Source organism: Bubalus kerabau, chromosome 4 (genome assembly GCF_029407905.1).
Source record: "Bubalus kerabau isolate K-KA32 ecotype Philippines breed swamp buffalo chromosome 4, PCC_UOA_SB_1v2, whole genome shotgun sequence".
NCBI lineage: Eukaryota > Metazoa > Chordata > Mammalia > Artiodactyla > Bovidae > Bubalus > Bubalus kerabau.
Window position 1 is genome coordinate 78,855,542 of NC_073627.1, and position 26,860 is coordinate 78,882,401.

Genomic DNA, 26,860 nt, shown 5'->3' on the forward strand with positions numbered 1-26,860 from the left:
TTCTTTTTGTAACATTAATTTTCCTTCTCTGCTGGATCATTCTAGTCAGAACACAAATTTAGAAAAGCACTCATTGACATCAAACCACTTTTTGATTCTCTGCCTCTGCCCCATTCTCTGCTATTATCTCCATATACTGAAAGCAAAACTCACTGAAAGACTAATATGTATTTGCCAGTTCCACCTCCATTTTCAGCTCAGCCCACTCTAATCAGGAATTTATCTCTGTCTCTAGACTGGAATAGATCATGACAAGTCAGCAGTAACCCCCACAACTGAAATGGACTGATCTTTTTCAACTCCTCCTATAATGTGGAGAGACAGTTGATCACTCCCTGTGTTAAAACAAAGAGACAAAATCTTTTCTTACCTCGGCTATTAGGATATCATATTCTCATGTTTGTTCCTCAACTTTTGGCACTCCTCAATCTCTTTTTCTGGATTCTATTATTTCCTTTCCTTCAAAATGTTGGAGAGTCCCAAACATCTTCCCATGAGATTTTTCTCCTTTTAGGTATGCGTCTTCACTGGATGTTCCCATCTAGTTCTACTACTTTAAATATTTCACCCTTAAATGAATGAAATATTCATATATCAAGACATTTATTATACATCATCATGTGGATCTATAATAAGCATTTAAAGTTACCATGCATAAAATTGAACTCTTGGTTCTCCCTATGAAACCCATTCAGTAAGTGGACCCACAAATTTTTCTAGAAAGATTATTGGTACTATTTTAATTCCTCTCCTACTCTCATAAACTGTATCAGCTATTATCATATTAGTTCTGCAGAGCATTAATAATATATTCCAAAACCTAACAACCCTCACCTCTTACTACTATCCCATCCTAAAGCAAAATGTCTGTTATTCTTGAATAAATCAAAAACCTTCTTCTTGCCTTCCCTCGCAGCTTCCTTTGATCTGTTCTCTACAGGTTGGAGAGGGTCCACTTAAAATCACTATCAAAGTCATCCAAAATGTTTTTGTTGTGTTAAAAATGCAATACTTACCATGGCCTCTTACATTACTAGTCCCAATATGGCCTAATCCATGGGTAATATGTCTAATTGCATCTCCTATTGTTGATGGACATTTATGATGTCCAGCACACTGAACTGCTTGTTCATTTTTGAATAAGTCTAGTTTATTCCATCTCCATGGCATTCCGTTCCCTTCAAACTAGAAATTAACTCCTTCCTGACTTCAGTATTCTGGCCTGGAGAATTCCATGGACCGTATATAGTCCGTGGGGTCACAAACAGTCTGACAAGACTGAGTGACTTTTACTTTCACCTTCAACTTTTGACTTCATTTGTATAACTGCTTGAAAATCTTCTCAAAAAGTATTTTTTTCTCTCATCATTTTATCTTAAGCAGTACTTTCAGGCTTTTTAATGATCTTATCTTGCTTTTCAACTCTTCATATAACTACATATTATAGTTTTGTATATATAAAATACTTCCTTCCACCTCTTTCTCATGCATCTCCAACATTTAACTAAGATTCATAAGACCATGACTTTTATTAGTTATTTTACTCATAAACAAAGGTTTACATATTATATACTTTGATAAATATTGCAGAATTTCTTTATTTACAGGTTAAAGCCATTTTATTTCCTATGTATGTAAGACTAAGCCTCATGTTATGGATTATTTGTTCTTTGTAGATTTATGTGTCTCAATCTACCTAGTCTCTGTCTCCTGCTGTGTGTGGTCACTGATGTCACTGTTCAGTTTGTTGTTGCTTTTGGTGTTAAACTTGTTTTAAATTTGGAATCCTAGGAGTGGCCTCTTAGCCTAAATTGCTTAGTGGTCCATCAGCAAGTGATCAGAGTTAATGGTCCAGCAGTTTGAGCAAATTAGTGTTTATGCTTTTCTGTGGCATCTGTGTATGAATGGGGAGATCATTGATTTAGGGCAGTTTTTGGGTCCTTAGTTAGCTAGAGTTGTGCAGACATTTTGAAGTGTCTCTGAGTATATGTAGACAGTACCATAGACATACAGAGGGCTTATCAGCATGGGACAGGATGTTTTATTAATAAGTGTGTCTCTATTCTCTCATTCTTTGCTGAAGACTTGACTAGATATAGATGGGCAATGGGCATGTGTTCCTCAACATAAAGAAGTGCAATTCCATGAATCACCACATGGAGAAGAGTCAGTCAGTAACAGGAATTGGTATATGACTGAGAGAAAGCTCTGTATTTGTTTACTCTCTTGTGTTTTTTGCTTCACTTGTACCATGACCTAGCCTTTTCTAATACATTTGCAATATGATTTTGGCAAGTTTTTAATATTTCCAACCTGAAAGGAAAATAAAGACAATATTTTCCACTGTATTAGAATTGATATATCATGCTTTCTATTATGTATTTATGTTGTATGTGGAGATATTTTTACATATATATATTAATTTTCAGAAACAATGTAGCTAGAAAAGTTAAACCAGCAATGTTCTCATGTAAGATTATTACAATTGTAATTAAATATAATCCCCATGTTCTGTATAAGGATGTTAAACTTGGCTACAGAACTATGTCTTACTTATTCAGAAATATCTGGGACTGATTGATTTATTTTTTAAATTTTTGTAGAAGTATAGTTGACTTGGGGCTTCCCAGATGGCACTAGTGGTAAAGAACCCACCTGCCAATGCAGGAGATATAGGAGACAAAAGAGACTTGGGTTTGATACCTGGGTCAGGAAGATCCTCTGGAGGAGGGCATGACAACCCAGTCCAGTACTCTTGCCTGGAGAATCTCATGGACAGAGGTGCCTAATAGGCTACAGTTCATGGGGGTCACAAAGAATCAGATGCAACTGAATCAACTTAGTATGCACACACAATAGTTGACTTAGGATATTTTGTGTTTCATTTGTACCACATAGTGAATCAGTACTTTTATAGATTATATTCCATTTCAGTTTATTACAAGGTAATGACTCTACTTCCTTGTGTTCTAAAAATATACTGTGACTTATCTATTTTATACATAGTAATGTGTATTACTTCATCCTATACCCTTGTCTTGCCCTGTCTCCTTTTTTGACCCACTGGTGACTACTAGTGTCTTACCAATATCTGAGTCTGTTTCCATTTTGGTGTGTATACACACACACACACACACACACACACACACACACACACACACACATATGTGTGGAGAGTTCTGAAAAAATGTGGTCCACTGAAAAAGGGAATGGCAAACCACTTCAGTATTCGTGTCTTGAGAACCCCATGAACAGTATGGAAAGGCAAAAAGTAGGACACTGAAAGATAAACTTCTCAGGTTGGTAGGTGCCCAATATGTTACTGGAGATCAGAGAAGAAATAACTTCAGAAAGAATGAAGAGATGGAGCCAAAGCAACAGCAACACCCAGTTGTGGATGTGACTGGTGATAGAAGCAAAGTCTGATGAAATAAAGAGCAATATTGCATAGGAACCTGAAATGTTAGGTCCGTGAATCAAGGCAAATTGAAAGTGGTCAAACAAGAAATGGCTAGAGTGAACATTGACATTTTAGGGATCAGTGAACTAAAATGGACTGGAATGGGTGAATTTAACTCAGATGACCATTATATCTACTACTGTGGGCAGGAATCCCTCAGAAGAAATGGAGTAGCCATCATGGTCAACAAGAGTCTGAAATGCAGTATTTGGATGCAATCTCAAAAACAACAGAATGATCTCTGTTTGTTTCCAAGGCAAACCATTCAACATCACAGTAATCCAAGTCTATGCCCCAACCACTAATGCTAAAGAAGCTGAAGTTGAATGGTTCTATGAAGACCTACAAGATCTTCTAGAACTAACACCCATAAAAGATGTCCTTTTCATTATAGGGGACTGGAATGCAAAAGTAGGAAGTCAAGAAACACCTGGAGTAACAGGCAAATTTTGCCTTGGAATACAGAATGAAGCAGGGCAAAGACTAATAGAGTTTCACCAAGAGCAAACACCCTCTTCCAACAACACAAGAGAAGACTCTACACATGGATATCACCAGATGGTCAATACCAAAATCAGATTGATTATATTCTTTTCAGCCAAAGATGGAGAAGCTCTATACAGTCAGCAAAAACAAGACCAGGAGCTGACTCTGGCTTAGATCATGAACTCCTTATTGCCAAATTCAGACTTAAATTGAAGAAAAGGTAAAAACCACTACCATTCAGGTATGGCCTAAATCAAACCCATTATGATTATACAGTGGAAGTGACAAATAGATTCAAGGGATTAGATCTGATAGACAGAGTGTCTGATGAACAATGGATGGAGGTTTGTGAGATTGTACAGGAGACAGGAATCAAGACCATCTCCATGGAAAAGAAATGCAAAAAAGCAAAATGGCTGTATGGGGAGGCCTTACAAATAGCTGTGAAAAGAAGAGACATGAAAGGCAAAAGAGAAAAGGAAAGATATACTCATTTGAATGCAGAATTCCAAAGAAGAGCAAGGAGAGATAAGAAAGCCTTCCTTAGTGATCAGTGCAAAGAAATTGCACAATTGCCCTCATCTCACATGCTAATAAGGTAATGTTCAAAATTCTCCAAGTCAGGCTTCAACAGTACGTGAACAATGAACTTCTAGATTTCAAGATGGTTTTAGAAAAGGCAGAGGAACTAGATATCAAATTGCCAACATCTGTTGCTGCTGCTGCTGCTGCTAAGTCGCTTCAGTCATGTCCGACTCTGTGCAGCCCCATAGACGGCAGCCCGCCAGGCTCCTTGCCATTTCCTTCTCCAATTCATGAAAGTGAAAAGTGAAAGTGAATTTGCTCAGTCGTGTCCAACTCTTCGTGACCCCATGGACTGCAGCCTACCAGGCTCCTCCGTCCATGGGATTTTCCAGGAAAGAGTACTGGAGTGGGGTGCCATTGCCTTCTCCGGCCAATATCTGTTGGATCATCGAAAAAGCAACAAAGACAGAAAAACATCTACTTCTGCTTTATTGACTGTGCCAAAGCCTTTGACTGTGTGGATCACCACAAACTGTGGAAATTTCTTAAAGAGATAGGAATACCAGACCACCTGAACTGCCTCTTGAGAAATCTCTATGCAGGTCAGGAGACAAAGTTAGAACTGGACATGGAACAACAGGCTGGTTCCAAATTGGGAAAGGAGTACGTGAAGGCTGTATATTGTCACCCTGCTTATTTAACTTATATGCAGAGTATATCATGAGAAACACTGGACTGGATAAAGCATAAGCTAGAATCAAGATTTCCAGGAGAAATATCAATAACCTCAGATATGCAGATGATACCACCCTTATGGCAGAAAGTGAAGAGGAACTAAAAAGCCTCTTGATGAAAGTGAAAGAGAAGAGTGAAAAAGTTGGCTTAAAGCTCAACATTCAGAAAACTAAGATCATGGCACCTGGTCCTATCACTTCATGGCAAATAGATGGGGAAATAGTAGAAGCAGTGAAAGACTTTATCTTTTGGGCTCCAAAATCACTGCAGATATGTGAATGCAGCCATGAAATTAAAATATGCTTACTCCTTGGTAGAAAAGTTATGACCACCCTAAACAGCATATTACACAGCAGAGGCATTACTTTGCCAACAAAGGTCTGTCTAGTCAAGGCTATGGTTTTTCCAGTAGTCATACATGGATGTGAGGGTTGAACTATAAAGAAAGCTGAGCGCTGAAAAATTGATGCTTTTGAACTGTGGTGTTGGAGAAGACTCTTGAGAGTCCTTTGAACTGCATGGAGATCTAACTGGTCCGTCCTAAAGGAAATCAGTCCTGAATATTCATTGGAAGGACTGATGCTGAAGCTGAAACTCTAATACTTTGCCACTGGATGTGAAGAACTGACTTATTTGAAAAGACCCTGATGCTGGGAAAGATTGTAGGTGGGAGGAGAAGGGGACGACAGAGGATGAGATGGTTGAATGGCATCACTGACTCAGTGGACATGAGTTTGAGTAAACTCTGGAAGTTGGTGATGGACAGGGAGGCCTGGTGTGCTGCAATTGGGGTCTGAGCCCATGTTTTTGGACCAGAAACACAGGGTCAGCTCTGACCTGCCTCAGTTTTCTTTAAGTGTGTACTTTCTCCTTCTCTCAGCACCAGGACCTTTACCCCAGAGGGGAGAAGTGCTGAAGCTAGAAGGTCCTGTTAAGGCTATTGGATCATGGTGGGACATGACCTGCAGTGGATTGGCTGCAGATAGAAGTCTGAGCTCCTTCTGATGCACTGCCTTTATAGGTGTCAGCAGTTGTTGCTCTCATCTTGCTCAGAATTAACCTTGGGTCCAAATCCCCTTTATGCCTCACAACTGATTACTGCCACCAGCCTCTGTTGCCCCAGCCCTGTTGTAGAGCCACACTGCAAGGCAGGCAAGGCCCATATTGACTCTTTCCATGTTTTTGAGTATGGACTGTGGTGGACTAGACACCATCATTATCCTGGGCTCCTTCTGTTGTGCTGCCTCAGTATGTACCAGCAGTGGCCGACGATGACCCACCCAGGCCTGCCTCTCTGGCCCAGAATCCTACTCTCTCACTAGTTGTGGCAGCCCTAGATCCAGTGTGACATGGAGTAAATACAGTTGGAGTATTTGCTTGTCTAGGCTGGGTCATGGTATTGATGGTCATGGAAAACCAGACAGCCCCTGGAGCAGTCCTCAGTCTCCCACCTCCACACTGCCTTGGGTGCAAGTCAGCATGTATGTGCTCCTCAGGAGCAGAGTCCAGGATTTCCATAGCCCTCTTGTCACTCCTACCAGCCCCCCATCCAGTCAAGCAGGTTCATCTTCCCTTTGTAAGCCCTAGAACAGGGGCATTCACTATGTCAATCGAACCACTCACTCCACAGAGTGGCCTGCTGCTTCTTTAATCTCTCTTCCCCTCTGAGTCCCCTTCCTGGGGACACTGATCCCAACCTGATGGCTTATTTTCTCTTTCTACCCAATTCTGTGTCTGTCTTTGTGTAAAGCCTTGGCTGTACAAGTCTTTCTGCAACTTTCCAGGTAGTTTTCAGTGAGGATTTTCCCACACATGGATGTATTTTTGACGTGTTCATGAAGTGAGGTGAGTTTCATGTTCTTTTTCTCTGCCATCTTGATTGATCTCTCCAGTTCATAACTGTTTGCAAGCAATTTGTATTATAAATAGACATCCTACAATGTTGGTGCTTCCAGTTGATAAAATAGAGTAACAAAAGTATAGGAAATATAACACAACTTTCAATTAGCATTTCTTATATCCCTGTTAAAATATAAAATAAATATAGGCTCAATGAATTATACATTTACAATATTTAATTATTACTGTGAAATCTTTTAAATGTGCTTCAAACTATGTCTTGTGCCTACGTACATGCTCAGTTGTGACTGACTGTGACCCAGTGGACTGTAGCCCACCTCTCTGTTGTGCTGAAACCAAATATAAACACATAAAATGTGCTAAGTCCGTTGCTAATAACACTGCATAATTATAATGAATGTTGCAATAGTCATTCTTTTACAAAAAGTTTTCCGACCTAAGCTTTGTTAAAAATAATATAATCACACATTTTATACTTGTAAATAACCAAATATATCCTGAAATACGATTGTTATTTGGTATTTTAATGTGTCCACTTGCTCTCATAAATAACATTCATGTTATCAATTCTAATAAAAAGTCACTAGAGACACTTCAGCTTTTTATTTACTGTATTCAGTTTCAGCATAATAAAAACTGCCCAAGATGTCTTTGAATAGAAAATAAATCACCTTATGCATAACAGATCAATAAAATATCAGACTTTTTCCCTTGGATTTTGTAGCCGATAGCATGTGGCTCTATTTCTGGGCTTAGTTTTCTAAATAAAAATAGATATGGAGGATTACATTTTCATTTTATTTTATACTTTCTCTGTTACTGGCAGTTGACTGATGATGATTTTATAATTGCCTTGAGATCATAGATAATATTGTCAGTGTTATATAGCCTACATCCAATAAAATTAAGTAAATAGGTAGCTTTTATTTTTACTTTACTTTTAAAATTAATAGCTCATATTTAATTATTCATTTTTTCTCTCTTTATACTCAAAGATTAATTGAGGATGCAGACTATTTAAGCTTATGGTGCAAGTCTTACCTGACAAGTTATATGTGCCTTTGCTTCCAAGGTTCTGTAGGTGCTTCACAATGTTGCCACTAACTCTGTAGTAAGGCATGCTGTTATTTTCCCTTTACCTTTAAATAACAGCTACCCTAAAAGAAAAAGATAGGGAATACTGAAGTTTTACCATTTCTAGGGGTCTTCTATACATACTTTCCAAATTTTAGTCAGTAACCAAGACCATATTTCAATGAAGAATTTTGTTTTAAGGACTAATTTTAATAGCAAAAAAATTGATGGTATTAACCCACTAGAGACACATGTTTAATTTGTAAGATAAATCTCATAGTTGATTGGGGACACTGCTCTACAGGACATGTTCATTAATAGTCTTTACATCTATGCACATAGGAACATCTCACTATCTCTTCTGAGAACATGGTTTCACACATAAGAATATCCAGCTATTTAGGTAATAGCTGTCTCCTAGATAACTGTATCCTAAAAAATGAGCCACTCTTAGACATAAATCTTGACAGCAATTATTCTTTGACTTTATATAATTTGCTTGATCAAAATCTCTACCAGTTTTACATCTTTTGGTACATTTGGTGGGAAAACCTCTAGTTATCTATTTAAAACAAAAGTACAGTTATGTAAAGTCTAAAAATAAAATAAAATTAAAAAAAAATAAAACAAAAGCAAAATAACTTTCCCTAAATATATATTTTATACAATTTTATTGACCCTATATAGCTATAATTTTGGAATAAATGTAAACTTTAGATTACAAGCATTTTCAAGGATTAAAGTTCAATCTTGGATTATCTCAGTAATCAAGATTGTGGTGAAAGAAAATGTAAGAAAAAATATATGTTGATAGCAGAAAGATACATCAAAATGTGTGAAACACAAAACAAAACAAAAGAAACCCAAAACATGGACAGCCACATGCAAACAAACAAACAAAAAAATGTGACAGAGACTTTACCCCCTTAAAAAAAAAAAACAAAAACAAAAACTAAAAATTTTATTACACACCTAAATGTAAAGCACAAAACTTAAAGACAACATAGGAGTTAACCTAGATGACCTTAGATATAGTGATGGCTTTATATATTTAACAGTAAAGGTATGATCATGAAAGAAATAGCAGATATGCTAGTCCAGTTCAGTCTCTCAGTCATGTCCGAATATTTGCGGCCCCATGAATCACAGCCATTGCCAGCTCCCGGAGTTCACTCAAACTCACGTCCATTGAGTCGGTGACACCATCCAGCCATCTCATCCTCTGGCGTCCCCTTCTCATCCTGCCTCCAATCCCTCCCAGCATCAGGGTCTTTTCCAATCAGTCAACCCTTTGCATGAGGTGGCCAAAGTATTGGAGTTTCAGCTTTAGCATCAGTCCTCCCAAAGAACACCCAGGACTAATCTTTAGAATGGACTTGTTGGACATCCTTGCAGTCCAAGGGACTCTCAAGAGTCTTCTCCAGCACCACAGTTCAAAAGCATCAATTCTTTGGTGCTCAGCTTTCTTCACAGTCCAACTCTCACATCCATACATGACCACTGGAAAAACCATAGCCTTGACTAGATGGACCTTTGTTGGCAAAGTAATGTCTCTGCTTTACAATATGCTGTCTAGGTTGGTCATAACTTTCCTTCCAAGGAGTAAGTGTCTTAATTTCATGGCTGCAATCACCATCTGCAGTGATTTTTGAGCCCCCCAAAAATGAAGTCTGACACTGTTTCTACTGTTTCCCCATCTATTTCCCATGAAGTGATGGGACCAGATGCCATGATCTTCGTTTTCTGAATGTTGAGCTTTAAGCCAACTTTTTCACTCTCCTCTTTCACTTTCATCAAGAGGCTTTTTAGTTCCTCTTCACTTTCTGCCATTAGGGTGGTGTCATCTGCATATCTAGACGTCATTAAAATTAAAAAAAAAAAAAAAGCCGCCAAGTAAAAGACAATGTGATGAGAATTAGAAGCCATGCCATATACTGGGAGAAAATATTTCTGAAAGACATATACATCTAAAAGACGCATTCAGCTGAGTAGATGATCCCACAGCCTTCTCCAGCTCAGCTGCCCTCTGCCATCAGCTCTCCAGGCGATTTTCTCTGTGCCTGCACTCTCCCCTCCTGCCTTCATCTCCTTAAGAAAGTGTCCGGAAAATTAAACCCATACACAGGAACACATACACAATCCATCAAAAAAAAAAAAAAAAAAATCAGGGAGCTGGAGCAGGCAGAAGAGTAAGAGAGCACAGGCACAGGAGAGAGGACTCAGCCATTCTTGGAGGAAAAACGGTACAGGCAGAGGGAGGCTGGGGTTGGTGGGAACCCGGACTCAGGTCTCATAGCCCCCAGGAGCCTCCTTCATAGACCAGGGATCCTGAAAGGGGCTACCTCAGCTTAGGATGGGCAACTGTGTTAAGTGTCCACTGGTCTGTCTCTCAAGGAAGATGTGCCAAGAGGAGACCAGCTACACAGTGGTGCAGATGAGTGAGGAGGGGCTGGCAGCCAGCGTGAGCTTCGCAGGCCCCTCCTGATGCTGGCTCAGAACTGCGTGGTCATGCACAACCTGCTGGGCCCAGGCTTCATCTTCCTGCAAAAGGGCTTTGCAGAGAACAGGCAGCCTGACAGATCTCTGTGGCCAGAGGAGACTGAAGAGCTCAGGGAGGCCATCAGAAAATTTGACAAGGACGAAGATGGCTACATCAACTGCCGGGACCTGGGTAACTGCATGCTCACCGTGGGTTACATGCCCACCGAGATGGAGCTCATTGAGCTGTCCCAGCAGATCAATATGAACCGGGGTGACCACGTGGATTTTGATGACTTTGTGGAGCTAATGGGACCTAAACTCCTGGCGGAGACAGTAGATATAATTGGAGTAAAGGAACTGCGAGATGCCTTCCGAGAGTTTGACACCAATGGTGATGGCGAGATAAGCACCAGTGAGTTACCAGAGGCCATGAGGAAACTCCTGGGTCATCAGGTGGGACACCGAGACATAGAGCAAATTATCCAAGTTGTGGACCTCAATGAGGGTGTGGAGCAATTGGAGTTCTCATTGATTCCTAGAGGGGATGCAGAAAGGTACAGCCACCTTTGGAAGACAGTTTGCAGTTTCTAATAAGACTAAACGAGCTATTTTCATATAATCCAGCAATTGTTTGATATTTACCCAAAGGGCTTGAAAATGTTATATCCATGCAAAAGTTTGCACATGGGTGTTTTATCACTATTTTCAAGCCCTCCCCACAATAAAAAAGATAATAAAGAAATTTATGTCAAAATGTGTGAAAATCCAGGAAAAAATAGATTTCTTTGAGTAATAAAACTTTGGTAAGTTTTAGATTACCAAAACTGAGAAGAAGAAATAAAAAGTATGGGTAATTTCTTACCTGTTGAATTTTTAGTTTAAAAGTCTCCCATTCATAAAAACTACAAACATTAAATGAAGATATAATACAAATATTAGTTAAGATTTAAAAACAGTATAACTCTGATACTAACTTGAGGATATTCTACTTATAGGAACATTAAAGGAAAATAAACCCCATGAACTTAGATACAAAGACTCATGAACAAAACTTTAGCAAATTGAATTGTTATAATAAATATATCTGATTTATTCCAAGAATACAAGCTTTATTATTCAAAACAATGTGATTACCTATTACAAAGAGAATACGGAATAGAAAATGTATGGTTATCTCAAAAAAGAATAAAATTCATTTGAATAAATTATCATTTTTTTTAAAGACACTCAGCACACTAGTCTGGCAAATTTGGCCTTGGAATACAGAATGAAGCAGGGCAAAGACTAATAAGAGTTTTGCCAAGAAAATGCACTGGTCATAGCAAACACCCTCTTTCAACAACACAAGAGAAGACTGTACACATGGACATCACCAGATGGTCAACACCGAAATCAGATTATGTTCTTTGCAGCCAAAGATGGAGAAGCTCTATACAGTCAACAAAAACAAGACTGGAAGCTGACTGTGGCTCAGATCATGAACTCCTTATTACCAAATTCAGACTTAAATTGAAGAAAGTAGGGAAAATCACTAGACCATTCAGGTATGACCTAAATCAAATACCTTATGATTATACAGTGGAAGTGAGAAATAGATTTAAGGGCCTAGATCTGATAGATAGAGTGCCTGATGAACTATGGAATGAGGTTTGTGACATTGTACAGGAGACAGGGATCAAGACCATCCTCATGGAAAAGAAATGCAGAAAAGCAAAATGGCTGTCTGGGGAGGCCTTACAAATAGCTGTGAAAAGAAGAGAAGTGAAAAGCAAAGGAGAAAAGGAAAAATATAAGCATCTGAATGCAGAGTTCCAAAGAACAGCAAGAAGAGATAAGAAAGCCTTCCTCAGTGATCAATGCAAAGAAATAGAGGAAAACAACAGAATGGGAAAGACTAGAGATCTCTTCAAGAAAATTAGAGATACCAAGGGAACATTTCATGCAAAGATGGACTCGATAAAGGACAGAAATGGTATGGACCTAACAGAAGCAGAAGATATTAAGAAGAGGTGGCAAGAATACACAGAAGAACTGTACAAAAGAGATCTTCATGACCCAGATAATCACGATGGTGTGATCACTGACCTAGAACCAGATATCCTGGAATGTGAAGTCAAGTGGGCCTTAGAAAGCATCACTATGAACAAAGCTAGTGGAGGTGATGGAATTCCAGTTGAGCTATTCCAAATCCTGAAAGATGATGCTGTGAAAGTGCTGCACTCAATATGCCAGCAACTTTGGAAAACTCAGCAGTGGCCACAGGACTGGAAAAGGTCAGTTTTCATTGCAATTCCAAAGAAAGGCAAAGCCAAAAAATGCTCAAACTACCTCACAATTGCACTCATCTCCCAAGCTAGTAAAGTAATGCTCAAGATTCTCCAAGCCAGGCTTCAGCAATACATGAACCATGAACTTCCAGATGTTCAAGCTGGTTTTAGAAAAGGCAGAGGAACTAAAGATCAAATTGCAAACATCCACTGGATCATGGAAAAAGCAAGAGAGTTCCAGAAAAACATCTATTTCTGCTTTATTGACTATGCCAAAGCCTTTGATTATGTGGATAACAATAAACTGTGGAGAATTCTGAAAGAGATAGGAATACCAGACCACCTGATCTACCTCTTGAAAAATCTGTATGCAGGTCAGGAAGCAACAATTAGAACTGAACATGGAACAACAGACTGGTTCCAAACAGGAAAAGGAGTATGCAAGGCTGTATATTGTCACTCTGCTTATTTAACTTATATGCAGAGTACATCATGAGAAACGCTGGACTAGAAGAAGCACAAACTGGAATCAAGACTGCCAGGAGAAATATCAATCACCTCAGATATGCAGATGACACCACCCTTATGGCAGAAAGTGAAGAGGAACTAAAAAGCCTCTTGATGAAAGTGAAAGTGGAGAGTGAAAAAGTTGGCTTAAAACTCAACATTCAGAAAATGAAGATCATGGCATCTGGTCCCATCACTTCATGGGAAATAGATGGGGAAACAGTGGAAACAGTGTCAGACTTTATTTTTCTGGGCTCCAAAATCACTGCAGATGGTGACTGCAGCCATGAAATTAAAAGACGCTTCCTCCTTGGAAGGAAAGTTATGACCAACCTAGATAGCATATTCAAAAGCAGAGACATCGTCTTGTCAAGGCTATGTTTTTTCCTGTGGTCATGTATGGATGTGAGAGTTGGACTGTGAGGAAGGCTGAGCGCCGAAGAATTAATGCTTTGAACTGTGGTGTTGGAGAAGACTCTTGAGAGTCCCTTGGACGGCAGGGAGATCCAACCAGTCCATTTTGAAGGAGATCAGCCCTGGGATTTCTTTGGAAGGAATGATGCTAAAGCTGAAACTCCAGTAATTTGGCGAGCTCATGCGAAGAGTGGACTCATTGAAAAAGACTCTGATGCTGGGAAGGATTGGGGGCAGGAGGAGAAGGGGACGATAGAGGATGAGATGGCTGGATGACATCACTGACTTTATGACTTGACTCTGGGTGAACTCCTGGAGTTGGTGATGGACAGGGAGGCCTGGCGTCCTGCGATTCATGGGGTTGCAAAGAGTCGGACGTGACTGAGCCACTGAACTGAACTGAACAGCACACTAGATATGGAAGCATTCTTAGTCTTTAAGTTATATCTACAAAACACCTACATCACACTCAATGTTGAAATATTATTTACTTGCCTTGTGAGGTATACCTAGTATATAAATATTTTATCATGGTAGCAAACTCTATTGTGACTTATGAAATAAATTATTTATTATGGGAATTAGAGCTTCAAAGCTGTAGGAAGATCTGTACATGTAGAATTGGAAGTTTAAATGTGTCAACAACCTATGATTCTGAGAGAATCAGAAAATGCAATTGCAGAAGTAGAGCCACACGGGGAACTGAAAGAATTGCGTGGAGGAAGCTGTTGTCTCTGAGATCCACAGCTAAATGATCTGTGATAAACAAGAGAACACTCTTTATCAGTGGGCTTAGTCATCAAGAAGATCTATACACATGGTGGGGATCAAAGATAAGCTTTAATCTGTTAGTCATTTCTGCATCTATTCTTTAATGAATATAGGAATGTCAGCCATCAGTACCCTACTCATGCCCTTGAGCTTTCTGTTTATCTTTGTCTCTCTCTTTGCCTGTGGCCTCTTTTTATCAGGAGGACTCACTTAAATCAAAATACCTTCTTTCACATACTCAATTACCCAACTTTATTGTCTCACCTATGACTTCCTTGTTGCCACTTACATAGAAATATTTTAATCTTTTATCTATATTTAATATTTTAAGCTCTTGATCACTTGTTTCCTCAAATGATTATTTTGATTTTCAAAACAGCAACAACAACAAAAGTCCTGATTTTTCTGGATTTCCGATGATTAGGGTAAACTGTATAGTATTTGAGAGAGGAGGCCCTGGGGCCAGAAGAACAAAGTTGGATCCTATCTCCGTCATTTACAAGCTGGGGTTGTATGATTTTAGGAAATGTACTTTGTTGTTGTTCTTCAGTTGCCTCAGCTACATAATAGAGATAATATTTGTTTCAGCCTGATAGATTAAAGTTCAATGAGTTAATAGATGCAAAGTGATTTGATCATTTACACTATAAATGTTCAGGCTTTTTGCTCTATATTTGTGGCTTCTAGAATATGTGGGCAGTGCAGGGTAACAGAGATACTATTTAGCTTGCTGAATGTGTGTAGGAAAGACAGGATAAGATATTTTACAGGTATCAAATTTGAGGTTCTTTCTTTGTCCTTTTATATTCCAAATAGGCCAAAATATGACTGCAGTTCACCATATTCCAAACATTAAATGTCCTTAATTTTATATAAGTAGGTAGGTATGTAAGTACATAGATAGATAGATAGATAGATAGAGATAGGTTAAATTATTTTTCCTTGCTTGTAATGCTAAGCACTTCTTTGGAGTAAGGCTGTAAATACCTACACATTTATGATCATATTTGCTTAATAACTAAAAATGTTTTCTGAGACAAAAGGGATCAAAGCAGTCATCATCCAGTCAAGTGATTGAAATTTATCTATCTTTAATTTCAGAATTTCTGAATTATTATGTCTAATTCTATTTTAACATTAGAATTTTGATTGATTATTGGTGTTCAAACTCAATAGTCTAATTAGTCTGACTGTAGCTTCCTGATAATGTCTCTGAGCTTTTCTTTCTTTCAAATCTGCTTATATCTTTAGTATCAGTTTTACTTTTCTCTGTGTTGTATGTTTTCTCTTGACAGTCTATTCACTCTTTGTGAGTTGTTATGTTCTTACTAAAGGAACACCAGTTATTATCTGGGGCCTAGGGAGTTGATAGCCTCCCAAATTTGCTGCCCAATAAAAGACTCAATTCTTCAGACTCATTACAGTATTTCAGGTCCTGCAGTTAGCTTGGTAAAATAGATAGGCAGAAGGCTAGCATACAGATTTCAGGATATATCCTTAAAAAAATGTCCATAGTTCTACCTCCTCTTGAAGCCCTGGCGTGCTGCAGTCCATGGGGTCATAAAGAATCAGACAGAACTTGGTGGCTGAACAACAACAACCTGTTTCAAGTTATTTAATTTTTTGGCATACAATTACTCAAAATAGTTTCATATAATCATTTTTATTTCTGAAAGGTCAATAATAATTTCTATTGTTTCAGTCACTTGAGTATTTTTTTCCTCTCTCTTTTACATGATCAGTCTAGCTAAAATTATGTCACTCTTGTTGATATTACAAATGATCAATTTTTATTTCCTTGATTTTCCCTAGTGTTTTTCTATCCTCAGTTTGCTTCATTTTCACTTTAGTATTTATAATTACTTCCCTTTTATTGCTTTAAATTTAGTTGAGTTTTTTTTTTTCTAATTTCTTAACTTACAAAGTTAGGTTATTGACTTGGTTTTTTTTTTTTGTTTGCTTGTTTCGTTTTTTTTTTTTTTAATATAAGCAATCAGGGCCACAAAGCACTGTCTTAGGTGAATCTGATAAATTTGTGCATATTATATATTAAGTTTTTCATCTGAATGTATTTTTAATTTGTTATGAATTAATCTTTAACCTATTCATTATTTAGAATAAGTTTTTAAAAAAATTTTTCCACATATTTGAAAATTCCAATTTTTCTACTGTTACTTATTTCTAATTTCACTTAATAATGTTCAGAAAACAAACTTGCATCATTTCAATTTAAATTTAATTGAAATAATATATCACTTGTTACATACAATATTCTCTGTGATCTTAAGAAGAATGTGTAGTCTGCTGTTGTCAAGTATAATATTCTGTGGTGGTTTGTTAGATCTAGTTGTTTTTATGATGTTCTTAAAGTGTTCTGTTTTCTATTTTAATGTCTAATTGTTTTTTATATCCATTATTTAAAGAGAAGTATTATGACTGAGTTGAATTATTTCTCCCTCAGTGATACCAGTTTTTGCTTTTTACATTCTGAGTTGTTGTTAGGAAAATGTATATGTATAATCTTTTAGATATATTATCATATCATTTAGAAATGAATCCCTAATCTCTAATAGCATTTTTGATTTTAAAGTCTGTTTTGTCATATATTAGCATAATGACTTTAGCGTCCATATGTTTGCTGTTTGCATATTATCTCTTTTCCCATTCTTTTAATTTCAGCCAATTTGTAGCATTGCATTTGAAGTCTGTCTCCAATAGACAACATAGAGATATGTCTTGTTTTTAATCCTCTCTTACAAATTCTACATTTTGCCTGCACTGTTTAAACCATTCACATTCAATAATCTTATTGATGTTAGAGTTATGTCTGCCATTTTACAAACGCCTAATGTTTATCCCTTTCTGTTCTTCCTTAAATGTTAGTTGCTTAGTCATGTCCAACTCTTTGTGAGCTCATGGACTGTAGATTGCCAGACTCCTCTGTCCATGAAGCCCTCCATGAATACGGGAGTGAGTAGCTATTCCCTTCTTCAAGGAATCGTCCCGACCCAGGGATGATAAATAGTTTATTTACTGTCTGAGTCACCAGAGAAGCCCCAGTTCTTCCTTAACTCCTTCCCTTTCCACTAAGTGAAGATTTTCTAGTATAGTATTTAACTTTGTTAAGGTTTTTTCCACTATATTTTTATTGGTAATTTCATTATCTTTAGCTTATTTTTTAATTGGAGGAAAATTGCTTCACAGTGTTATGATAGTTCCTGCCATAAAACAACGCAAATCAGTCATAACTGTACACATATGTCCATATATGTGCAAGAGGGAGGCTCTCCTCCCTCTTGAGCCTCTCTCCTGAGCTTCCCCCATCCAACCTCACTAGATAATCTCAGAGTGCCTGGCTGGGCTCCCTGTGTACTATAGCAACTTCTCACTAGCTATTTATTTTACACATGGTAGTTTATAATATGCATGTCTATGCTACTTTATCCATTCATTCCATCTCTCTTTCCCCCACTGTGTCCACAAGTCAGTTCTCTATGTCTGGGTCTCTATACCTTCCCTGCAAATAGGTTCATCAATACCATTTTTTCTAGATTCCATATATATGCATTGATATACGATATTTCTTTTTCTCTTTCTGATCTACTTTACTCAATATAACTCACTCTAGGTTCATCCACCTCACTAGAACAGACTCATATTCATTATTTTTTATGGCTGAATAGTGTTCCATTAGTGAAGAGGAACTAAAGAGCTTCTTAATGAGGGTGAAGGAGAAGAGTGAAAGAGCCAGCTAAGACTAACTATTAAAAAAAAAAAAAAAAAAAAAAAAAAACTAAGATCATGGCATCTGGCCCCATTATTCCATGGCAAATAGAAGGGGAAAAGGGGAAAATAGTGACAGATTTCCTCTTCTTGGGTTCTGACATCACTACAGATGGTGACTGCAGCCATGAAATCAGAAGATGATCGCTTCTTGGTAGGAAAGCTATGACAAACCTAGACAGTGTGTTGAAAAGCAGAGGCATTATTCTGCCAACAAGGTCTGTGTGGTCCAGGGTATTGTCTTCCCATTGGTCACATGGGGTTGTGAGAGCTGGACTTTAAAGAAGGCAGAGCGCCAAAGAATTGATGCCTTCCAACTGTGGTGCTGGAGAGACTCCTGAACGTCCCTTGGACAGCAAGGAAATGAAACCAGTCCATCTTAAGGGAAATCACCTCTGAATATTGACTGGAAGGACTGATGCTGAAGCTGAAGCTCCAGTATTTTAGTCATCTGATGCAAACTAGACAACTCATTGGAAAAGTCCCTGATGCTGAGGAAAATCTTTGTAATGAGTGTTTTATATTTACAACCCATTTACTTTGAATACTAGACATTCAGTTGGGCTTCTCAGGTGGCACTAATGGTAAAGAATCCACCTGCAGTGCAGGAGACAAAGAGATGCATGTTCTGTCCCTGGGTTGGGAAGATGCTCTGGAAAAGGAAATGGCAACCTGCTCCAGTATTCTTGCCTGGAAAATTCCATGGACAGAGGAGCCTGATAGGCCACAGTCAGTGGGACTGCAAAGAGTCAGACATGCCTGAGCACAACATAAACATTCAATAGAAATATTGGTTCTGTATTTAGATGTCATAATATTTACATTTGAAAAAAATGATTCATATACTCAAGTTGTTTCAGACATGAATTTTTCAGTGACTGAATTAAGTATGTGGCATCATTCTTTGAAATTTTCATTCACTTTCATAAAAAGTAGATTTTCATTTTTAGAACAGTAGATTAAACTTTGAAGCAAAATCAGACCTATTTCAAAATTATATCTAAGTTAAGTGAATTCCCCAACTCTTGTTTCAACTTAATATTAACAACATTAAAAATAATAATATATGACTTGAAAACAAATCTAAATGTATGAATATCAACAAAGCATTCTCCATTTTTTTTGTTGTTAGACATATAGCCAATTTTCATTATTTTCTTTATTACAATGAATATTTCTGCAGTTTAATAATGTATAAGGGCTTTATTCTTGATTTTTATTATAAAAAGTTTTAATGTTATACTTTTCTAGCTTGTTCACAAATTAGATTTTCTTTTCCTTGTAGATTCAAATTTAACTTCTCATAAGCAGTGTGATAGTAGTCAGAAATATGAACTTAATTACCATTAACTTATTTTCTTTGATTATTAAATATTTCCAAACATTCTTTTGATTTCAATAAAATCTGAAGTTGCAGTTAACAGTTCAATAAAACTTACAAAACTCTTCCACAGCTCATTTTAAAATTAAATATTTTAAATTGTTTCAAAATTAAATATTTAAAAGTATTTTACATTTTTATTTATTTCTTTCTACAGTTTGATTTACTGGGGATTATTTCTTGTAATTATTCCAATAATTATATTCTTATAATTATTTATTGTATTATTTCCGTACACGTTATCCAACAATTAAAACAACAAGGACTTCCCTGGTAGCTCAGGGATGCAGAATCTGCCTGCCAATGCAGGAGCCACAGGTTGCATCCCTGGGTCAGTAAGGAAATGGTAACCCAGCTCAGTATTCTTACCTGGGTAATCCCGAGGACATAAGAGCCTGGCAGGCTATAGTCCATGGGTTCGCAGAGAGTCAGACATGACTTAGCCACTAAACAACAACATCCATGTCTATGCTGCTGCTGCTAAGTTGCTTCAGTCATGTCCGACTCTGTGTGACCCCATAGACAGCAGCCCACCAGACACCCCCATTCCTGGGATTCTCCAGGCAAGAACATTGGAGTGGGTTGCCAATGCATGAAAGTGAAAAGTGGAAGTGAAGTCGTTCAGTCATGTCTGACCCTTAGCGACCCCATGGACTGCAGCCCACTAGGCTCCTCTGTCCATGGGATAGAATGATTCAAAAAAGAAAAAGTGAATACAAATATATTTTAGTTTTTAGTATCTAGTAGATAGCTCAGTTGGTAAAGAATCTGTCTGCAATGCAGGAAACCCCAGTTTGATTCCTGTGCTGGGAAGATCCCCTGGCAAAGGGAATGGCAAGCCACTCCAGTATACTTGGGCTTCCCTTGTGGCTCAGCTGGTAAAGAATTTGCCTGCAATGGAGACCTGGGTTTGATTCCTGAAAAGGGAAGATACCCTGGAGAAGGGAAAGGCTACCCACTCCAATGTTCTGGCCTGGAGAATTCCATGGATGGTATAGTCCGTGAGGTCACAAAGAGTCGGATATGACTGAGCGACTTTCACTTTCACTTTTTCACGCAATAGAACATCAGTTCAGTTCAGTTCAGTCGCTCAGTCGTGTCCGACTCTTTGCGACCCCATGAATTGCAGCATGCCAGTCCTCCCCGTCCATCACCAATTCCTGGAGTTCACTCAAACTCAAGTCCATCGAGTCGGTGATGCCATCCAGCCATCTCATCCTCTGTCGTCCCTTTGTCCTCCTGCCCCCAATCCCTCCCAGCATCAGAGTCTTTTCCAATGAATCAACTCTTCGCATGAGAACATAGCAGTATAGAAAACATCAGTCTCTTGTTTATAAATCCCAGTATATATAAATTTTCTATCTAATATAGCTGAAGCACTGTCTATTGTAATAGATTTTTTTCACATGAGTTTAAAATTATTTATAACAGATTAAAGAAAAAAAACCTCTGAGACCATTTCAATTTCAAAATTAATGACATATTAAACTAAATTTGAAATTTCTTTAAGACAAAATATATCCAAAAGATTGAGAAGGCAATGAAGGAGGCATATCACAAAACTCATTTAAATATAAAGCAAAACCTGGATTTTTCATAGTATAAATTTGTTAGATTTTGAAGCTATTAGAAAACTCTTCTGTGAAAAATAGTTTAGTGGCTTATTGAAAACATTTACTTTTTAAAAAGATTCTTATAGTTTTTTTTAACAGAATTTTTCATAACTGAAATTATATATATGTATATATTAATTTTTACCACGTCTGTGATGATGTTTCTTATGCCAGGTTGGCTAGGCTGTTTCTAATTATTCAATCAAACATTAATGTACTTGTTGTTGTGAAGGTATTTTACAGGTATAATTGACGTAAGTTTAACTAAGGGAGATTTTTCTGGTTAATCTTGCTGGACCTGAATAAGTCAAAAGGCCTTACAATATCGCTGAGATTTAAAGAAACAGAATTTTTACCTATGGACAGCAGCTTTCACCTGTGCTTATCATTGTCTGTAAATTCCATGCTGCTTATGATTACCCTCCTTTTTTGATTGCCCTTGACCTTTGAATTGGACTTGTTTAGCCAACTCGCTTTATAACATAATGAAATGCCTCCTCTCCCCGCTTTCTCTCTGCTTCTGTTTCTCTGTCTCTATCCATCTATATAGATCTGCACACACACACACATACACACACTATATATTTATATATAGTTTATGTTTACACAATACATATCCTATTGCTTTTCTTTCTAGTTGATCAGTGATTGATATACCATCTAGGAATACTTTATGCCAGAATTCATATAATTTTTTCTGTCTCTACCTCTGTTTTTTTCATTGTATTTTTGTTTCTACAGTTTCATGCTGCTGCTGCTGCTAAGTTGCTTCAGTCATGTCCAACTCTGTGCGACCCCAGAGACGGCAGCCCGCCAGGCTCCCCCGTCCCTGGGATTCTCCAGGCAAGAACACTGGAGTGGGTTGCCATTGCCTTCTCCAATGCATGAAAGTGAAAAGTGAAAGTGAAGTCGCTCAGTCATGTCCAACTCCTAGCGAGCGCATGGGCTGCAGCCTACCAGGATCCTCCATCCATGGGATTTTCCAGGCAAGAGTACTGGAGTGGGGTGCCATTGCCTTCTCCATTACAGTTTTATAGCTTTGGCTAAAAGTTTCATTCAGGTTTCTCGAACTTTCTGGCCAACTCTATGGCTTAAACACCCTGCCATTGGCCTAAGTTGTTAAACTAGAAAATAGCAAACACAGTTTAGCTAAATTAATTATTTCAATTTAATTACCAACTGTAATTTGCATAGGTAATACTGTACTGAGGTACCTGTAGAGAAGTAAGTATTCAGGGTATTAGAGATAGAGAACTCAGAAGAAGTTTGAAATGGGGATATATATTATGACTTGTGTCATTCTATAAAAGGCTTGTTTACAAAAAATAGATATGGTTTCAATTGGCTAAGCAAAGTATTATACTTAGAATAAGAGAAAAAGAAGACCTAGACATGAATCATTAAAATAACCAAAAGTAAATAAACATGATAAGATTAAAATAAATAAAGAAATAACTGCAAAGAAGACATATTGAAATAGAATCTTTTAATCTCTTGAAGTCAAATAAAGAGAACATTTCAAGGGAAAGACAAAACAAGCTTTGTTAGCATCAGGTGAAATAATGAATATATATGCTATAATTATGTAGAAAGCAATCAGATTTAGGTACATGTATTTCAGTGTGATGGTGTTGAGTTTGATGTGTGTTAAGAAGTGAGAGTATGAGAAATAATGAAACTAGCAGTAAAGTCTCAATAGTTAGATTTTAACTCTTGAGAGAGACTTCATAAAAGATAAGTTCTTAAAAGGGAGACTTTTTAAAAAGATAAGTTCATGTTAGTATAATTCCTCTGAGCCTCATCTTTGAAGTTTTTTTTTGTTTTTGTTTTTGTTTTTAATAGCAGAGGAGGAATTAAGGAGGGGGGAAGAATGGAAGGGATGAAGGCAGGAAAGGAATAATTTTAATATTTTAACAGAAAAGTAGTTGTCATCCAAAATCAGTGTTATTCATCTGTGCCATATACTGGAGTAGAAGGAGCAAAATAAAACAGAAACTGAGATAGGACAAATACTGCTTCACATCTTAAACAGTAAAGCCAATTATTATACAATTAAATGTTAACCATCAAAATATAATATTTCAAAATCAAAGGAGATTTTTAGCCAACCAAATATATATCTGAAGATCAGTGATTAAAATAGATCAAAGAGCTTGGACAAGACTCAGTGCAGGGAGTTCTACATGAATACATTACTGGGAAACTAGGTAGTACCATGTTTCATAATCTCTTCCTCAGGTTTTTAGGCTTTCTCAAAATGAATAAAGGAGAGAGAAGGCAGCAATGGCCATATGATGATATCAAGTTGACATGTATCATTCTATGCACATTAAATAACTGAATAGTAAAAATGGAGTGAAGATGTGCTCCTAAGGCAAAGTAAATAAGATTTGGCAAGAAGCTGTTGGATATAACAATGTGAATTGAAGTTGTGATTTATCCTCCCACACTTCATCATGATAGTTTTGAGGAAAATTGCCCTCATTCAAAAAAATGAACAGTATTGACAAAAGAACTTTCAAGACTTATGTAATGATATAAAAAAAAAAGGCAGGAATAAACACTTGCAAATGGAAGATGAAAAGATATTTTTCTCATTATGATTTTCAGTGAAATAGAAGCAGAGTTCAGGGAAAACATCTCTAGAATTTGAAAGAAATGCTAGGCTTAATTTTTCTTTTCAAATAAGAGTTACATGGCCTCAGAAATGAGATTCTTAGAAAATGGAGATTCAAAGAAGTAAAGGTGAAAATAGAAATATTTATATAAAAATTAAAATGTTAAGTAGGGCTGAATGATAAACTGGGAGCAGTAAAGCACATATGATGTTAAATACAGTCAAGAATATTGTGGAAAGGACAGAGGAAATTACAAGACTTTAAATGGTAGAGGAGCAACCTATACAATAATCAAGGGTAGATAATAAGCGTAGAAAAATACAAATGTAAAAAAATGTGAAACTGATGTTCCAAAGAAAATGAAACTAAAAATACAGATATTCAAAGATGTAAAAGAGAGATGGGAATGTTCCACTGGGAATGGTGGAAGGACTTCCAGAAAACTTATCTGTAAAAAAAAAAAAAACAGTGAAAGTATGGCAAAAATTGTCATCATCAACTTTTTCAGTACTTGGGAAATTAACCACAATGTGCAACAATCTTCGGAGCATTTCTTCAAAAAATGGTTAAGTCTAGGTAAGAATAGTGAGCTTTGTAATTTTGTAATAGTGGTATTGCAAATATTTTTGTTCCAATTTCTGCCCCCTCAGCTCTGGGATAGCCTTGAACACCCGCAGCCTGAAATGGCTATGAAAACCCAGAGCTTATAAGCCAGTGGATGGAACACAACAGAATTGGAGCTCCCCCAAAGTCCTATATCCACAAAGAGGTCATTACTGGACCTGTGTAATGATTTTCTGTAAAACACCACTCACCAGACTCTTCTTTATTTGACCTTACTGAGAGACATTGCAAAGATAACAATAGCCTTCCTCCATTTTTGTTGTTTGTTTGTTTGTTTGTTTTTTTTTAAAAAAAAACAATTTGTAGCAACTGGTTACCAGTGCAGCTGCCTGAGATGGTGCTGACTTTTGAGGATGATGTAAGGTGGTGATTATTTAAAATGAAATAAATAAATAAATAAATAAAACCTATGGAAGGAGATACCCAAAGGGGATTTGGAAAAGTTTCAACATATTCCTAGGAATTAAGAAGGTCACATGTATGTGTAAGACTGTGCATCTCCAGAGGTATGTGTTTGCTGAGGAAAGAGCTAAGGGCATCCTTAGCTCTCCTTTCTGGCTGATCTTAAGTATCTATGTAGGCAAAAAGTGAAATCTAGCCAGAGCCATAAACTTCCTGTCTGAGCATTGAGGATATGCCCTAAACTGCACACAGAGTCCCTCAGCAAATGCTAGAATTATTTGTTTGAGGCATTTAAGATAATCTTGCTCCAGTCATTATCTGATCATTAAACTAAGCTGAGACTTCAGTTGCTATGGCTGGCAAATATAGACTTTAAGCTATTAATTCAGGAAAGCACCTAAATAAGTAAACAGCCGTAACAACAAATCCCAGGAGTGGGGGGTGGAGAATCTTTGTTCCAGAGTTGTTATATGTTATTTAAAATTTCACTTTTTTTCAATAAATGAAAATTATATTAAATAAAAGAAACAAGGGATCATGACCCATACATAGGTAATAAAAAATCATTAGAAACTGTCCTGGAGGAAGCACAAATATTAGATTTTACTAAACAAAAAACAGAAATTGGCTGTTTTAAATATGTTAAGAGAATTAAAGTAAAAAAGTCTGAAGAATTGACAAGTATAAGGTTATCTCATTAATTAGAGAATATTGGTAAAGATACAGAAATCATAAAATAGAGCCAACTGGAAATTATCATGTTGGAAAGTACAAAAACTAATATTAAAAATGTACTAGGGTGTCAATAGCAGATTTGCGATCACAACGCATGACCTTGAAAATAGGTCAGTTTCTAATATCCAGTCTTAGAAACTGAGAGAGCACTAGTATAGAAGAACAGAGCTTCAGAGACCCATGGGCAACAGTGGGCATGTAAACTTAGGCACAGTGAAGTCTCAGAGGAAGACAAAAGGAAAAACAGCAGAAAGAAATAAGTGAAAATTGCTACATTTATTTGAAAGTAAAAGAGTGGAAGATCCTATAGGATGCAAATTGTTGTTGTTCAGTCACCAAATCATGTCCCTCTCTTTATCAGTCACCAAATCATGTCCATCTCTTTATGACCCTATGGACTGTAGTACTCTATAGGCTTTGCTGTCCTTCACTGTCTCCCGGAGTTTGCTCAGACTCATGTCCATTGAGTTAGTGATGGACCATCTACCCATCTCATCCTTTGTCATTGCCTACTCTTCCTCCCCTCAATCTTTCCCAGCAGTAGGATCTTTGCCAATGAGTTGACTCTTCATATCAGGTGGCCAAAGTATTGGAGCTTCAGCTTCATTATCAGTCCTTCCAGTGAATATTCTGGTTTGATTTCCTTTAGGATGCAAACAGTAATTGGAAAAAAAAACAAAAACAAAAACAAAAAACCTGTAGTGACAATAGTTAAATAGAAGAAATTTTAAGACAAAGTTAGAAGACATTTTGAAATGATGAAAGTGTCATTCAAGAAAATATAACATTAATAAACTTTGTAAATGTATACAATAACAAAGTACCAAAACATATAAATCAAAATTTGAGAATTGAGACAAATATAAAATTGAGGAGAATGATAAACCACCTTTGATAGCAAATAGCATAAAATGCAGATCAACAGCAAACTAGAAGAACTGAGCACACAGCACTGTAACACAGTGTTATTATTAGACCTAATAGACACATACAGAACGTTCCACACAAGGTACAGGGTATGCATTTTTTTCAAATATATATTGAACTTTCTTCAAGAAAGACTGTATGTTAGGTCATAAAACATTTTATAAATATAAGATCAAAATCATACAATAGATATTCTC

The 26,860-nt window shown here is 37.1% G+C and overlaps 1 protein-coding gene across 1 annotated transcript; it reads left to right on the forward strand.

Moving 5' to 3' along the window:
• The first annotated feature begins 10,493 nt into the window (after window positions 1-10,493).
• On the forward strand, window positions 10,494-11,347 carry LOC129649875 (calcium-binding protein 1-like). Its single transcript, XM_055577819.1, is given in 2 exon segments — window positions 10,494-10,599; window positions 10,602-11,347. Coding segments are annotated over 2 exon segments (717 nt in total). The 3' UTR covers window positions 11,213-11,347.
• Window positions 11,348-26,860: the final 15,513 nt, after the last annotated feature.